This window comes from Castor canadensis, chromosome 2 (assembly GCF_047511655.1).
Source record: "Castor canadensis chromosome 2, mCasCan1.hap1v2, whole genome shotgun sequence".
NCBI classification, from domain to species: Eukaryota; Metazoa; Chordata; class Mammalia; order Rodentia; family Castoridae; genus Castor; species Castor canadensis.
In genome coordinates, this window is record NC_133387.1 from 65,919,322 (window position 1) to 65,936,714 (window position 17,393).

A 17,393-nucleotide genomic window follows, 5' to 3' on the forward strand; every position below is an offset into this window, starting at 1 on the left:
CCTGCTGTCCCTCTAACCAGAAGCACGTTTGTGTGCGGTCATAATGCTCCCAGAATCAGCCTCTTGAGCCCGGCCCCTAACACCAACCAGGATCTTGGGGGTGCTTATAAGATTCCTGTGGGTGTTCTCAGCCCTCCTCAGATCATCCCCCCAACTCCAGACCCTGCTTCTCTGGTTCGCACCTGCTACTTAAGGGGCGTCCCCGGGTCTCCGCGATCCTCTGCGCCCTGCGCACTGACAGCGCGGGCAATTGCAGGGGGACCAGAGGCGGGAAGCTGGGTGGGGGGGGGGTGTACGCGGGATTTGCAGCCTTCAGCAGCAGCAGCAGCAGCAGCTGCCGTGGCGGCGGCGGGAAGAGGGGTGGAGGGTGGTGAGCAAGGCTGGAGCCCCGGCCAGGAGAGAGGGAAGGAGGGGGGCTAAGCGAGGCGAGCCAGAGGGGTGCTCCGCGCTCCCCCGCCCTCCTTCCGGGAGCGAGGATGCAGACTCTGGAACTGGTGCTGCTGGGCTGAGGCGGAGGCAGGGGAGTTGCAGCGTGCGGCTTGGTGAGTGTGTCTCCTGCGCGCGGAGAGGCGGGGGAGGCGGAGGATCGGGAGGCGGAGGAGGAGGAGGGGGAGAATGCCCGGAGCCGCCGCCGCTGCCGCCGCCGCCGCCGCCGCGATGCTCCCGGCTCAAGAGGCTGCCAAGCTGTACCACACCAACTATGTGCGGAACTCGCGGGCCATCGGCGTGCTGTGGGCCATCTTCACCATCTGCTTTGCCATCGTCAACGTGGTGTGCTTCATCCAGCCCTACTGGATCGGCGACGGCGTGGACACCCCGCAAGCCGGCTATTTCGGGCTCTTCCACTACTGCATCGGCAACGGCTTCTCCCGGGAGCTGACCTGCAGGGGCAGCTTCACGGACTTCTCCACGCTGCCCTCGGGCGCCTTCAAAGCAGCCTCCTTTTTCATCGGCCTCTCCATGATGCTCATCATCGCCTGCATCATTTGCTTTACCCTCTTCTTCTTCTGCAACACGGCCACCGTGTACAAGATCTGTGCCTGGATGCAGCTCACCTCCGGTGAGTGCGCGCTCACCTCCGCGGAGGCGGGGGACCCCTGGACGTCCCAGCCCGGTAGGGGCCGGAGCTGGGCGAGGTGGGGCGGGGGCGGGGGGAATACAGTGCGCTCCGGGGGGTCCTACCAACTTAAACCTCTCTGGCTTCGGGCTGCAGGAATAGAAGCCCTGGAAGGCCAGAACCCCCGGGGTTCCCCAGCCCGGCACTAACGCGGGTCCCGAGGCTTCCGTGAACCTCCCAAGTGTGAGGGACGCCACCCAGAGGGACGCGCTGGAGGCAGAACGGTTGTTGGGCTGAGTCCGCTCTGAACTAAAGATGGGGAGGGGGGGCAGGGAGCGGCCGCTTAGAGAGATGGGAAGGGGGTGCTAAAGGACTAAGGCGGGACTGACACTAGGAGGTGAAAAGCGGCTTTGGAGACGTTATAGAAGAAGGGGCACTGCTCTGCCCCTGGCTGGGACTATTTCTGTCCTTGTTTCATGGGGTGGGTGTGAAATTGTTTTTTTCTGACCTGGGCATTGATAAATATTTTATCAACCATTTGGAGATGAGTAAATCTTAAGCTGTTTGGGGGTTCACTCTTTTAAGTAAAATGTAGTTTAGAGTGTTCCCTACTGATTCCCCAGTGTCAAGCCTTCAGTTTGCCTCCGTGTCAAAGCAAAGGTCCTTCTATTTCATCTTTATTCAGACGGAGATCTTGAGTGAAGCAAGATCTCTCAAGATCCCGTTGTGGGAAAGTGGAGTTAGGGAAGCGGGCAAAGAGAAAAATCTGCTTCATTAGTATCTGTGATCACTCTGCCTGTAGATGATAGATTGTTGCTAGCTGAACAATATGAAAGGACTTTTTTTCTGAGTATCAAAGTTACTTTTAACCCAGAAGGAATGGGGAGTGCATTTTCCTGGTGGCCTTGAAGAAATCCTGAAACAAAACCCACTCCTACAGTACCTCCTTCATGGCATCCTTTCTACCAGCCACCTTGAATGCCTTTCCTTCTGAAATCTAGAGTCCTTGGGTCCTTGGTAGCTTCGTGTTCCAACATTGTTGGGGTCTTTTTGATTTTATGGATGTAGTTTGGTTGTGGAGGAATATTCAGTGTCTAATGCAGACTTTCTCATTTGTGTCTTGTTTTATTATTGTCATTATTTAGGGATTTTGGTTTCAAGGTTTTGTTGTATATCCTTTCCAGGAAATCTTTTCTAGAGAGTAGGGATTTAATCCCTGAGTTTCCCAGCGTATGTAGGATGATTAAAATCCTTACAGGTGCTGGGAAACATCAAGGTTTCCCTTGATCTTATATCATTAATTTGATAGAAGAAAAGAGAAGCATGTCGAGGGAGAGTAAACATGTGTGGAAGTATTTGTTTGGTATAAAGTGCTGATTTTGATTTGTATTTACTATGAAAGTGTGTTTGTGCAAAGCAGTAAATAGAGCACCAGTAGGGATCCACTTCTCCCCCAGCCATTATCCTCCTGAAGTATAGTTCACCTTCTCTTTCCATCCCTCCACCTCCAACTTGAAGAACTTCCTCACTCAACTATATACATTTATTACTGTTTTTATATGTAATGTTAACTTTTATGGACATCACAAGAACAGAAATGAATAAATTCTGTTGTTCTTGATATTTAGCTCTGGTTTGACTTTGAAGAGAATAGGACAAACAGGATGCAGATGTTTTAGAAAAAGAATTGACCCTGTACAGCTAATTTTAATTTCTCTAAGTTAAATGACCTATTTAGACTGGGGAGTCAAATTAGATTGTTTTCCAAAGGTCTGAAAGTAATTTGCAGGTGATTTCTCAACAACACATTATTAGTTTATTTTTATGAGGTTTCACACTAAAACCATGCTTTTAAATAAAAGAAAGAAAATGATTTTTTGTGAAGAATTATCACCTCCAAAGTTAATAAAAACTGCAACTATTGCATTTTTTTTCTTTTCCTGGAATACAGCACACACAAATAATTTATTCTGGGATAATGAAATATGTAATATTTTCAGATAAGTCACATAAATATTCTATTTTGATTCTCATGTCATGTAAAATGTGATGATATTCTTTGTACTATAGATGATATAAGGACATCTACTTCATTTTGGAGAAATGAATTTTTCAATGGCATAGTTTTAAAAACCTTTATTTGCAATTTTTGGTGATTTATTTCTGTTTTTTAAATTTGCTAATCAAGTATATTAATAAGAATGGATTATGATGAGGGATCAAATAAGAATCAAAGTCAGTTATATTGACAGATTTTTAAGAAATGAGACAGAAGATATTTCTGAAGGGTATCACATTTAACATGTTTTTTTAAAGTCTAATGACACAAAGAATTTAACATTATGTACTAAAAGTTCTTTGAAAGTGTAGTTTCCAACCTTTGGACTATTCCTCTCTAATGTTGTTTAATGTCGTATAGGTTTCTTATGCTGGTGGTTTAACCACTCAGGCTAATCTTAGGTGCAGTTTGCTCGGTATGAAAGATGAGACTTGATGTACCATTTTCTTATGAGAGACTGTTTAACCTCCATGAGAAGTCAGGTAATTAACTTGTATATTTAGTTGTGTAAGTATTTTAATATAGTATTATCATATCAGAGCAAGGTAAAATATAAAATCCTATATGAAATGATACATGAAGATGAGGAAGCAGGAGACTGTCTGTGGCAATGCAGCATCAAGAATTATTCTTTGAATGGTTTTGAACAATGAACCAGAAAAATTACTTAATTTACTGGACCTGGAAACTATGTTGATCATCTATCTAGATGTGTGGTGCACATATAAGTATTGACACCATTATGAACACCTTGTTCTCTCCTTCTCCTCTCCTCTCTAAGTCATTATCAACTTCAGGAGAGAGAAACTGGGAAAGAAAGAATTAGGTGCTAATATGTCATATTACCTTCAGATGCAATCCTGTATTTATTGACCATGCTTTATATAAAGATTGAAGACATAAGAATAATGCATAAAATAATGACAATCAGAGATGCAAAACTTTCCCAAATCTGCAGATACTTCTTGAGAAGAAAAGATAAACATTCCTTTTATTTTTTTTTTTCCTGTGTGATTTCTCTAACACTGAAAGGGCAGTAGTAGATCTATAATTGGTCAAGCAGGATAATAAAGTTCAGATTATTATTTTTTTCTCAAGTCAAGATGGAAAAGGAGCCCAGCACTCGTGGCTCATGCCCATAATCCTAGCTAATTGGAAGGCAGAGATCAGGAGGATAGTGGTTCAAGGCCAACCTGGGCTAATAATAGTTCACAAGACCCTGTCTCGAAAATATCCAACACAGAAAAGTGGCTCAAGTGGCAGAGCACCTGACCAGCAAGTGTGAAGTCCTGAGTTCAAACCCTGGTACCACCAAAAAAAAATTGGAAAAGGTATTTTGTCCCTCTGGGAATTTGAATCTCTGTTTTTATGCTCTTATTTTCTTTTAAAACAATATTTCAGTCTGTTTCCAATTGTACTAATAGCCAAATCTCATAAAGATGTTTTGTTTGTTTTATTATCTATGAGCTATATCTTGAATTGTTTCTGGAAGCCTACATGACCAAACAAATATTTTCTTTTCTCTTTTTTTGGGGGGGAGGGCAGTACTGAGATTTGAACTCAGGGCCTTGCACTTGATAGGCAGGCACTCTACCACTCGAGCCACACACTCAACCCTTTTTGCTTTTACCTGTTTTTTGGATAGGGTCTTGTGTTATTCCAGGGCTAGCCTAACTGCAATCTTATTTATGCTTCCAACACAGAGCCGCAGTGTCCAGCTCATTTTCTTTTTTTATAAGCTAAAATATTGAGGTAGAATACAACGTTTTGTATCCATCATGGATTTTTTTGTGAGAAAGCAACCGGCAAAGAAGTACTCACTTTCATTTGTGAGGAAAAGACACCTGACCCAGGTTGGATTTTTCTCATTCAGGAGGGATACAAACAAAATGGGTTGCACTCCTCAAATTACTCATCTTTGTGTCCCTGGGTGTACCAAAAAGAAGGACCACCAGATGGCAAGAGTATGGTGTTAAGTGCTGACTTGCTTAGTTAATTTGCCTTAGCCTTAGTTCCCCAAATTCTTTTTAGCCAGCTTCCTGTCTTATATTTTATATCTTTGTCATTTAGGTGAGATGAGAATCACCCAAAGGTTATCATTGTATTTGTTAGCCTGCAAGAGGAACCTTTGCAGCATTATGCCATGATGGCACCCTGTTATTTTCTGGAGATCTCATCAGCATTTGAAATTCTAGGTTGTTTGTATGTTTATTTAATATCTGTCTTCTTCATTTCATCTCAAGTTCAAGCTCCCTAGGCCTTGTTTGTTTTTCTTTATAAGCATAGAGGCCAATGGTCTTTAAGTTGGAGTTAAAAGATACAGGTTTGAAGCCTGACTCTGACACTAACTATATGATCTAGAGAATTAATCTTTCTACACCTCAGTTACTCATCTGCAAATAGGCATATAATTGTATCTACTTTAGTAGATTGGTGTAAGGATTAAATGAGCTAATGTATATAATTAGTGCCTGGCTCATAGTAAGAAAGCACTGTGTAAGTGTTAGGTACGGCTGATGTTGTTGTCTTTTTATTATTATTACTGTATCCTAGTACATAGTAATATTCAATAATTTTTGGTTGAGCTAACGAATGAGAAAAGAATGACTAATGGAGTGAAGAATGAAGAAGGAGTGATCTTAAATTTCTCCCATGCTATAGTGAGAAGGAAATGCTGTGTACTTTAATAGCCATGATACTGATCTTTCTCAGTTGTATCAGCAGTGACCGCACTGAAGAAACTCTTCTATGTCCTTTGGTGGTAATGGCTGTGACTTGACAGCCTAATTTGTGGTGAGCGTTTTCCCAAATGGAGGTTTCTCTGATATGTAGGTAATGATATTTATTACAACACTGGGAGATAATCAGTCATACTCAGGCTTTAGTAAAATTAAAAAAAAAATTCCCCTACCATTTAGTTTCTCATGAAAATTAAATCACATCATTCAAAATGGTGACTTTATCTAAGAATCAATAGGTGGGGCTTTCTTTCAGGAAGAGGAGGAACCTATTGCAGCCTCATTAGGATTTCCTAATGAACCTCAGAAACAATCAGGACCTGGGTATTCCTACTTCTTCTTACTGGGCATCAGTATAGACATGTTCTTGGATTTTCTTGGTCTCCCAGGGAGCCTACAGTGCTGCTCAGATGGGGTGGTGCTGTGTGTGCAGATCTCTCTGGTGGACGTGCTCTGAAGAGGGGATAAGATTGGTGTTTACTCATGTGCAGACTCAGTGCTCAGGATAATCACAGGCCTTACCATTTGGCTAGTGCTGAGCAGTTTGAGAAAGCAAGTTCTTGCCTCAAAGAGCTGCTAATTCACCCTAAATTCAGTGGTGTGGAGTCTCCCTAAAGAGGGATTTTTCCCCCACCAGAGCATTGTAGGCATTCCCTCAGGAATATAAGAAAATGTGTATTGCTAGTGAGGGAAATTTTCATTTTCTAACAACATAGTCCACTGATGTTATACATAATGAATACATATACTTTTATCTGTCAATTTAAAAAATTATTACATTAAAAAAAAAGAACTTTCTATTTACCAAGCCAAACTTATAAGAGTGGTTTGACATAATTTTAGAAACTGTTTCTTTTTTCTTATACTTAGTGTGACAAGGAATGTAACAATTGAAGAGATGTTGGAAAATATGTTAATGTGAATGTCAAAACAAACAATTTTTATAATAGTAAGATTTTAAGTGAAGATCTGTGAAAAATAACAGGTCCCATATGACCCATGAGCTATACTGTTAGGAGTCTCCACCCACTGGTGAAAAGCTGCATTTTAATAGCCTTTCCACTATAAAAATAAAATGTTAAGGAGCTGCTTATATATATATAAATAGATAATAAATATAATAAAAGCCTAGTCAAGAGTATGAAATATCAGAAGCTTAACTTGAAAACATTTATTTGGTAATTGCTGCTTTTGTTTGAAATGATGCAGTGACCCAGGAAAGAGTTCAGGTGGCCAAGTCAGTATGTCACGTTTTACGTACATACCTTTTTCAAAATGAGCCAAATTTTAAATGAAAAAAGAAACACAGAGCATAGCTAGAGTTGTGGTATGTGGCTCAGTGCCACAGTGTGTGTGGTGTGAGGAGATAAACTATGAAAAGAGAAAACTGGTGTGAACATACTGGTGTGAAGCAAAGAACACTCCAGAAGAATTCTAATTTGGGAACTTAATAGCATGATAACTAGACCAGTTTTAAAGTGTAATTTCCATAATATATTTGAACTTTGGGGGTCAGTACCAGTTTTAATTAATGTAAATTTTCCTTATCAAAATGAGTCAACCAGAATTTTTATTTGATATGAGGAAGACCAAGGAGCTGACCTTTTCTCTTAATAATAACAGGAAGATATTAATACTGACACAAAGTAAGAGGCTGCTTCAAATGGCAAATAGTAGATAAGTTATCCTTGACTTAAGCATAGTGATGTTATGGAAAGTCACTGGAGCATTTCAAAAACTCATGGCTATTATTCTATGATGCTTCCATGGCACAGGTTTCTGGTGCCCTTCAAAATTTAAATTGTCCTAAGTGTAATCTTGAGCATCTTTCTCATCTCTTATGCTATAATGAAATAGAAAAAAATGAATGGATTTCAAGTGGAAGATTTTTTTAACCAAATAGACATGAGCCGTATCTGACTACTCTTGGGAAGAATGAAAGAAGAAACCTTTCTGAAATACATTTGATAGCATGGAATTGCCTTACCTGGGCTCTGTAATCTTTTCCAGACTAATGATAATGAGATTTATCAGAGTAGGGGCTGCCTGTGTGTGCACAATAGACGGAAAGATCCCAAGTGGTAGTCTGAGTGCAGTTAATCTTTTAACTGCAGAAAAAATTGAGATTATAACTTATCAATGAAAGGGTTAGTGGAAGAGTAGAGAAAAATAGTGGAAACTAGTGCTAAATAGTTGTAGATCTGAAATGAGACCTTAAAATTCAGAAACAAATATGCAGAACTTAACTAATCAAGATTGAGTTCTCCACATCCTTTGCTTTATTAGGAAACAATGGCAGAGTCAGCTGGGTATCACTGGTTAACACCTGTAATCCTGGGAGCCTGAGATTGGGAGGACTGCAGTGTGAGGCCAACCTGGCAAATAATTCAGGAGATTTCCTCTCAACCAATATCTGGGTGCAGTGGTGCACACATATCATCCCAAGTTATGTTGTAGACTGAGATCAGGAGGATTGTGGTTCCAGGCCAGCTCAGGCAAAAAAGTTTGCAAGACCCCATCATAATGGGGAAAAAACTGGGTATGGTGGTGTGCAACTGTCATCCAGCCACAGTGGGAAATGTAAATAAGAAGATTATGGTCTAGTCTAGTCTGGGCAAAAAGCAAGATCCTGTCTCCAAAATAACCAGAGCTTGAATCAGCCTGGTTCAAGCAGAAGAACACCTGCCTAGTAAACCCCAGTAGGCAAAAAAAAAAAAAAAAAAAAAGCAGAGAAGAGCTTGAAGAGAATAAAATAGTAGTATAGAATGCGTCATAGGACCACCAATTTTGGAAGTATTCTGAGTGGGGACTGGTGTTCTCCATGGTCAGTATTTGACAAACAGGGAAATGATCCAGCTGTGAAGAATCATGGGAATACAGAAGAGTGATAACAGAAACAGATGAAGTATGAATACAAAAGAGATGATGAAATTCAATGTTGAATAGACCAGAATTTGATATCATCAAAGGCTTGATGAATTTTATATCATCAATGACTTAAAATATATTGGCACAGGACAAGCAGACAGGAGGAATATGTACTAAGGTATAGAGATGTGTGCCAATCCCAGTTGCCAAGAGAGAAAAATTATGACTGTTCCACAGACAAGGAATTATTGTAGACTCTCAGATCAAGTTAGTCAAAGAGATATGATCAAACTTCTTGTATGGTAGATGAAAATATTGAGAATTAAATAAACCAACCTAAGAAATAAAAGGTTATTGTAAAACTTGATAGAAAATATTGTTCTAGTCTCTCTTTGGAAAATCTAGTTACACATTGTGAGGCTGAATTGATGTCTATAATACCTTCAATGGAAAAGGAAACTTACAGTGAATATTTTGGTGAATTTGTTGATAGAGCATTTAAAAAACATGCATAGCTGCACTAGAATAATTTAATTCATCTAAGATTTGAATTATAAATAACCAATTATTTGTAGATCTGTTTAATGCCACATGTTTGTCAACTGAATATCTGCATTTTAACCCGTTGACTGGAGGTGGCAATAGTACTGATTACTTGTACCATCAAGAAAGGAATGTTGTGCCGTAGTGTTTCAAAAACCATGGTCAGTGCCCCTTTAGTGGCTATTATATCAGCTTAATAAATAACGATCAATCTTAGAACTTAGATTAAGATAACATAAAATAAGAATGCAGTACAGGTAAGGGTTTTATGAAACTTTTATCTTCTAAATAGTTACAGATATGTGTGTGGGCTGGGTTGTAATGTGAATATAATGTATTGTTAGCTATAGTTTGGCTAAAGTTTGGAAGACTCTTCCAGAGAAAAGATGATTTACTATGAATTTAGAAAAATAATTATCTCTTCTGTGAAAGATTTATAGCATTCATAAGTAATTTTGTATTAGAAGATAGATAAAATGTACTTGAATTAAGCAATTTGAAACATTTTCCTTTGTTTTTTTCTCACCTCTATTTATGACTTTCATGTACCTCAATTAGATTGTGGGTTTATTAAAAATTAGGATTATTTTTCCAGATGCAATTTGATTAACTCTCTGTGCTATAAAAAATGACATGATCCACCTCTGAGCAACAATGAAAATTAAAAACAGACATTTGAACAAATGTACCCAGCCTAGTGCCAAATGAATACAGATTTATAGACTTGGAAAGTTGGAGGGATATTAAAAATCATTTAGCAGAATTTCCTCTTTTCTTGATAAAGAATTAATAATGGTACATACTAGCTATTGAGTAACCACCAGTTGCGAAACCTTGAGTTTGTTATATTTCATCCTTACAGAAATGCTACAGTGTTAATATTATTATGATCACTTTGTAGATGAAAAAATTCAAGCTTGAAAACTGATCAAGGTCTCAGAGCTAAGTGAATTGAGCCCAAATCAAACTATTCCCCCTGTCCTACAACATATTGCCACTGAGTATGAGAAATTAAGTCATGTCAAAATAACAAAATTAAAACTAATATATGTTTGATTCTTAGTGCAGTGTCACTTCTATCACTTTCTTTTGCCTCCCAACCTAATGTACATTTTTGGTATATAAGTCTTCAATAGTTTTTTTCACTGTCCTGTATCCACATGAAGGAAAGAAGCTACTATTTACCTGGAAATAATTATATGCTTACCACATTTTCATTTTCATACTTACATGTGATGAGGTACCACTCACTTCATCCTTTTCATTTCTCTACTAGAATTTGGGATTGTTCTTTTTCCATAACATCGCCCTAGTTATACCTCTGATAATACTAACATTAATCTTAGACCACGAGTTCCTATAGAACAAAGTAAGCATCTACATTACTGACTCTGTGTTATCCATTTCTGCCCTGCATCAAATGCAGAAATGTTCCTGATAGAGTTACTTATTGTGGATAGTGAAAGTTGTGATAGTGAAAAGGAGTGCTAAGTCACAGATACAGTTGTAAAGGAGTTACACGACTTCTAGTTACATTGGTTAGAAAGGGAGTCTGAGAATGTGGCTACAGTGTTTGCATCTTGACTCGGGAACTTATTGACTGAATGACGTTGGGCAAACCATCTAACTATTTCCAACTTTTCATCTCTTGACTTTTTTTCTAAGGCTTATGTAGTTTTATTCCAAATACGAAAAAGAGACTGCAAGTTACGAGCATTAAAAATATATCAGCTGGGCATGGTGGCACATATCTGTTCATCCCAGCTACACAGGATGTGGGTCTGGGTTAGCCTGGGCAAAAGCTAGTGAGACAATCTGAAAAGCAATATGGTGTGGTGGTACATGCCTATAATACCAGTTGCTTGGAAGGCAGAGGTAGGAGAATCATGGTATGAGGCTGGCCTGGGAAAAATTTGGAGGCCCTATCTGAAAAACAAACTAAAAGCAAAAGGACTGGGCACATGGCTCAAGTGGTAGAGGACTTTCCTAGCAATAATGAGGCCCTAAATTCCATCCCTCGTACTGCCAAAACAAACAAACAAACAAACAAACACATCTACTAAACATTTTGCTGTACATTTACCAAGAAAGTAAATATTAGGAAAGCTGTCAAAAATAGGGTGAAATTAAGGCAGAAAGAAAATAGGGAACAATCCTAGTATCCTTAATCTAATGAGGCTTGGAATAAATCCTAGTATCCTTAATCTAATGAGGCTTGGAATAAAAATATCTATCTTCTATGTTCTTAGAATTATTGAATTAATGCACCTAGAGCACTTAAATTGACCCTTGCATACAGTAAGCACTCAAACAATATTAACTATGTTTACTGTTGTTACTGCTACTACTACTAAAGAGATCAGGGTTGAAAGAGTAATCAGTATTCACAAAATTTAGCAGACAAAAAAAATTGAACTCACAATGTGCAGCTTAACAAAGGACAATTTATGTCACAACTTGTGTATGCCTGATCTACCTTGTTCTTAGGATTAAGAAAGATGATGGTTATGGATGCCTTTTGCAAACTGCACGGTATTATAAAAATGCCATTGCAATTCCTATAATGGATTTTATACATTGCTAACAAAACATCTTATTCATTTAAGAATTTAATGTTACATTAACAGGCCTATCAAAGTAACAGGAGTGTATTTTGGAGATAATAATGAATTTTGATAACTTCAACTGGTGTGTGTCAACTTGAAAAGTAGAGGCCATGTTTTGAAAACTGCATTGATCTGTTTTTTGATTGTGTCAAGACCCAAGCACTTAGACATTCTTTATTAAGTTCCTCCAGATGATAGAGAAATATTACCAGGTATCCAAATAACTTCATCTTCATGGTATCGAAAGCAAAATTGAACATTTTTAATCTCTAATAACGTCATGTAATGGGAACATATTAGAAGTAGCATTTTTCCATGCTATTTTAAATGTAGCTATGATACGTTGAAAATTAGGTCTCTCATTACTGTATCTTTGAATTTTTATTTTTTTTCCTAGGTGAAGAAGGAAATATGCCCAAATAAAGATTATGTTGCTCAGTTGTTCATTAACGTTAACATGCATTTTTTAATCTTTTCTAAAAGTAAGCTAACAACAACAACAACAACATAGTTTCCTATTAATGTTTTCATTTTAGGATATTGTAAAACCAGAATATCAGTTTGCTGTGACTGCATCTCTGACTATGATCCAAACTACTAGATTGAAGAATGAGCAAATGAGCACTCTGCTCTACAGAGTATCAACACCCCATTGTGGTGAATATAGCTGTTGGTGTTGATAAGAGAACTTAGTATGAGCATAATAGATCAGATTCTGCTTCTGGAGATGTGAGTGAGCATTGCTGAGTTGTTCTGTAGATCATAGTGCATAGCTCTGCTCTTCTAGTCCTCTCTGGCTTTTGAAAAAGGCTCTCTAGTGAGATGAGCTAGGGGTGGGGAAATAGCCCAGGATCCAAAGTCTTAGTTCGCATTTCTGAAGACCCCCTCCATTGAGCACAGGATGGGCTCTAGAGGGAGCTCCAGTCCTGTCATCTGTGCTTCTCAGAACTTTGCCTTTTACAGGGTCAGGTGCAGAGTCATTTTCTCATTGATATTATTTGAAGAATAACATTTCAGAGGATGGAGGGTGGAGGATAAAATATGAAGGTTGAGAAAGAATAGAAAAATGATTTGCCAGAATATATGCAGAAGAAGGGACAGTCCCTTCATCTACAAGAAAAAGCCATGCCCTCCTAAATATTTCTTTAGTGCCTTGTCTTGATATTAAGATATTTTGAAATCACTTTCCATAATTTATCTGAACCTTAGAGAAGATATTGTGACTCTCAGTGGCCTACTTTTTGCAGAGGACTCACTGTCATGGGCCTCTTCCATCAGGACATTTTGGATACTGTTTCTTAGCCTGGAGGTAGAAAAGGGAATAGCTTGGACAGGTCACTGGAGAATTGAAAAGAAGTTGAGGAATTCACAACAAGAGATTCTAAACAGACATTTGGTCTTAATGGTCGTAAATGATGCATTATTGTTGGGTCTCTGTAGTAGCCTTGAACATGTTTTGAAAACTAGAAAAAATAGATTCCATTAGGAAACTATAGAGACTTTTCAAAATTTTAAAATATTGTTTAAGATAACTCAGGACATGGATCCCAGCCTTAGGCAAATAATGTTCCATATATTCTGAATGAAAAACTGGGTACCTAATTTAATCACTAGCTTCTACCTACATATTGCAGTCTCTTTCCTTAAACAGAAAAAAAAGAAGTGGACTGAATGCCTACTTTCTCCTCTGGATGCCTCTCAAATGACATACAAATTCCATTCCATTCTTCTTCTTTTTTTTTCCAATGGTACCTGAATACAGTCTGACTCCTATTTTATCTCTTTGGGAAATTGAAGTATAGAAAGTTCTTTAAAGGAAAATCATCAAAAAACACTCTTCCTTGCACACTATCCAGCCTTTTTTCTACCTACTACTCATACAGCATTCTTTTTAATTCTCACCAGAATTCCCCCTTTAGCCTCAATAGCTTACCATGGTCCCAGTACCCACCAAAATGTCTATGCCTGAACAGGCCAAATAGAAAATCTGTACTGATACTACAAGTCAGTACAGCATACTAGCATTGCTGTGGGACCACTTAGAATTTTTTGGCTGAATTTAATGTGTGTAGAACAAAGGAGAAAACTTCTGTAATCAATGTGAGTTCACTTGACAAAGGCTTTCCTTCCTTTTGCATACTATTAAAGAACTGATTTTTTTTTTTTACAAAAGGTTTCAAAAAACCAACCTAATGATTGTGAGGGTGGTCCCTAAACACTAAAATTTTAATTTCATAGATTTATTCAGGAAATAGAATGAATCTCACATATGACTTTTCCTGTCCGAGTCCCATGCTGACACGTGCTTGTCATTTGGAATTTAATTCTCAAACATGTTAAAGTCTTATCCATGTTTAGTGTAGAAATAAAACTTTTAAGAAGTCAAGCTTGAACTTACACAAGAGAGGGTCTTAGAATTTTCTGTTGTACTTACGTTATTTATTCTAAGTCATCATTTTGTTTTATTTAACACTTGCAAAATGAATCAGTTTCAGTTCATCAGCAAACATATTATGAATAATGCATTTTACATATGAATGTGTTTAAGTGTGTATGCTTTAAGGAAGAAAAAAACGACCATTTGTGCACCTGCTACCCACTGTCCTGGTCATATCCTTCTCCTACCCAGAAGTAGCCACTTTCTTGAGTTTTGAGTCATTAGCTTACATTTTTTCTAGTTTTATCACTAATATACATATTCCTTACATATTATTTAATTTTGTCTTTTGGGTTTTAAAGGAAGTGCTTTTAATATTTCACCACTTATTGTGACATATGCTGTAGATTTAATGATTTACAAACACTATTAATTGGGTTAAAAAAACTCCCTTTATCTTTCTCCATTGACTAGAAGTTTTAAAATTGCAAGTGTAATCTTGAATTTTAGTGAATGCATCCTATTGAGATGATCAAATTATATTTCTGAATGGATATATACTGATGAATAATAATATTGTCCCTTCTAATGTTAAAGTGATCACGCATTCAAAAAATAAAACCAACTTTGCCATATACTGTGAAACTCTTTCTGTAATATTTTATTATTTCTTAAAGTATTTTAATGGATAAAGTTGGGTTTCTCCTTATATTTTACTATCTTTATTTAGTTTGAGTATTATAGTTATGTAAAATTCATGAAAGTTGAGATGTGTCTCTTTTCCTGTTCTTTGAAAGAATTTGTGTGTGATTAGAAAGATCTATTCCTTCAGTGTTTTAATAGAGTTATCTTGTAAGACTACCGGAGACTGGTGTTTCTTTTAAATTGCTGCTTGCATTTCTTTCATTGTTATTGAATCACTCAGGTTTTTTAAAATGTCATCTTGTAAAGATTTATTTTCCTAAGAATTTATTCATTTCATCTACATTTTCAAATTTATTGGCACAACAAAGCTGTTTACAATATGCACATAATAATAGTATAGTTGTTTCTGTCTTCTCTGGTTTTTTTAGGCCAACTTTGCCAAAGTTTTGTTAGATTTCTCTTCTTAAATAAACCAATTTTAACTTTGCTGTTCTTCTCCATTACATTCTTCTGTTCTATAGCAAAAATTTTTGCTTTAAAATTTTTCCTTTTTTCTATTTGCTTTGGATTTATTCTCTTGTATCTTTTCTAATTTCTAAATTTGGTTACTAAACTCATTAACTTATTAGCTACTTCAAACTTCTATGGAAAAAACCCAGCTGCTTACCAATGGTAAAATTTTTGAAGAGGACATCATTAAAAGTTTTGATCAGGAATCCCATGCAACCATCTCAAGCATAACAAAGTGAAAAAAGAGTTCATGAAAGGAAGCTCAAGTTATTGTGCAAATCTTTACAAATATTTTAACAGATGATTTATGTAAATTAAATATATTTAATATTGATTTTATGTTCAGTGTATTTATCATTTAATCCTTTATATTCTCTTCTTATGTCATATAAAGTTTAATACATATTTTTACAAAGTTACATATGGATACTCCCAAACATTTTCCCATTTATTCTAGCAATTGCTATTGTAATAATATCAATTTCTATGATAACAAAAAGATGAGAACAAATTCTTTGTTTTTGTCTTTTTGGCAGTACTAGGGTTTGAACTCAGGGCCTCACTTTTACTAGGCAGGTACTCTTACTGATTAAGCCACCCTGCCAGCCGAGAACAAACCCTTGTGCCCCTAAAGTTAATGTCACCTTTAGGGGTTAATTACATCTCTAGACTTTAGCTTTATATTTTCCTCTCTTATCCCTTGGGATTTTTCATACTTTAGCATCAGCTTGGTCATGTAAAATTCTTGGTTTTTTTAAATTATCATATTATTGGTGTATTGGGGGGTAAATTGTGATATTTACAAACGTGCTTACAATATCTTAATTATATTCACCTTCTTCATCATTCTCCTTTATTCGTCCTCCCCCAATTCTTAGAATACTTTCAATAAGTCTCACTTTTCCATTTTCATACATGAGTACATAACATTTCCACCATATTCAACCTCCTACTGCTTTTCTTTATTTCTTCCCCACTCCCACTGGTGCCAACCCCCAGACAGGACCCGTTTTACCTTCCTGTCCTAATTTTTTGGACATTTTTATGCAGCAGTTTTAGATGTTTATTTGGCAGTGTTTTTGAGTCATTTGGCCTGCATTGCCCAAAATGTAAGTCCTATGGATAACACATATTCATTTGACTTTGCTTTGGTGCAGTGGCCACAGGAATTCCAAAGATCAGAGTACCAAACTCACTAATTTGTGCCATTGCTGAAAGGGGGACAGGATTGGAGAAGTGTGCATTAATGCGTGCAAACTAATTATAATTTCTGAAGGAACTATTCAAAACCCATTAATCTCCCAAAGTGAATTAGCATCATCTTTTTCTAAGATAAACCGTATGCTAGGAAAGGAGTGAAGGTCTCTATTTCAAACACAGGCATGGGATATAGTAAATTTCTCTTAGTTTTAATATAAAAATTTCAAATGACATCACAGAAATACTATAATTGGTTCCTCAGTCCTTCTGTTATTCTTTTGCTCATTCATCCTTCCCTATTGCATGCCTCTTATGTATTATTATGGAAGATATGAAGAGCAAAATACTTCCTAATCTTGATGGTCTCTTCATGACTAGTTTTCTTTCTAGTATTGGAAAGAATTTTGAATTACTAAGAGGAAAAACATGTAGACAGCCATACCATACTAGATAAGTGAATAAGCTCTTATGTCAGAACATCTGGGTTTGTGTGTTGGCTACTTCATTTACAAGGTCATTGTGTGACCTTGGACCAGTTCCTTGGTCTGTCTCTGCCTCAGTTTCCTTATCTGCAAAATGAAGATAAAAAATAGTGCCTGTCTGGTGTCTGTTCCACAGAAAGTATTAATAAATGTTAGATGTTAGTAGTATTATCACCATTGCCATCATCGTCATCATCGTCATCGTTCTAGAAAGACATTCCCAGGAAGAACAAGAAACGTAAAGGACTCGATAGGTTGCTGTTCCGTAAAAAGTTCAGGTGAACTTGTTATTTTATTTCTTTTTTAAT

General features: G+C 37.5%; 1 protein-coding gene across 4 annotated transcripts in view; it reads left to right on the forward strand.

Moving 5' to 3' along the window:
* Window positions 1-561: 561 nt before the first annotated feature.
* The window catches only part of Lhfpl3 (LHFPL tetraspan subfamily member 3), a 543,198-nt gene continuing 526,366 nt past the window's right edge, over window positions 562-17,393 (forward strand). For 2 of the 4 annotated variants that reach the window (XM_074064954.1, XM_074064953.1), the window contains exon 1: window positions 562-1,060. In XM_074064954.1, the coding sequence (XP_073921055.1) occupies window positions 616-1,060 (445 nt within the window). In that variant the 5' untranslated portion in view covers window positions 562-615. The remainder of the gene's footprint in view (window positions 1,061-17,393) is intronic. The other 2 variants (XM_074064952.1, XM_074064951.1) reach the window with 2 other exon arrangements.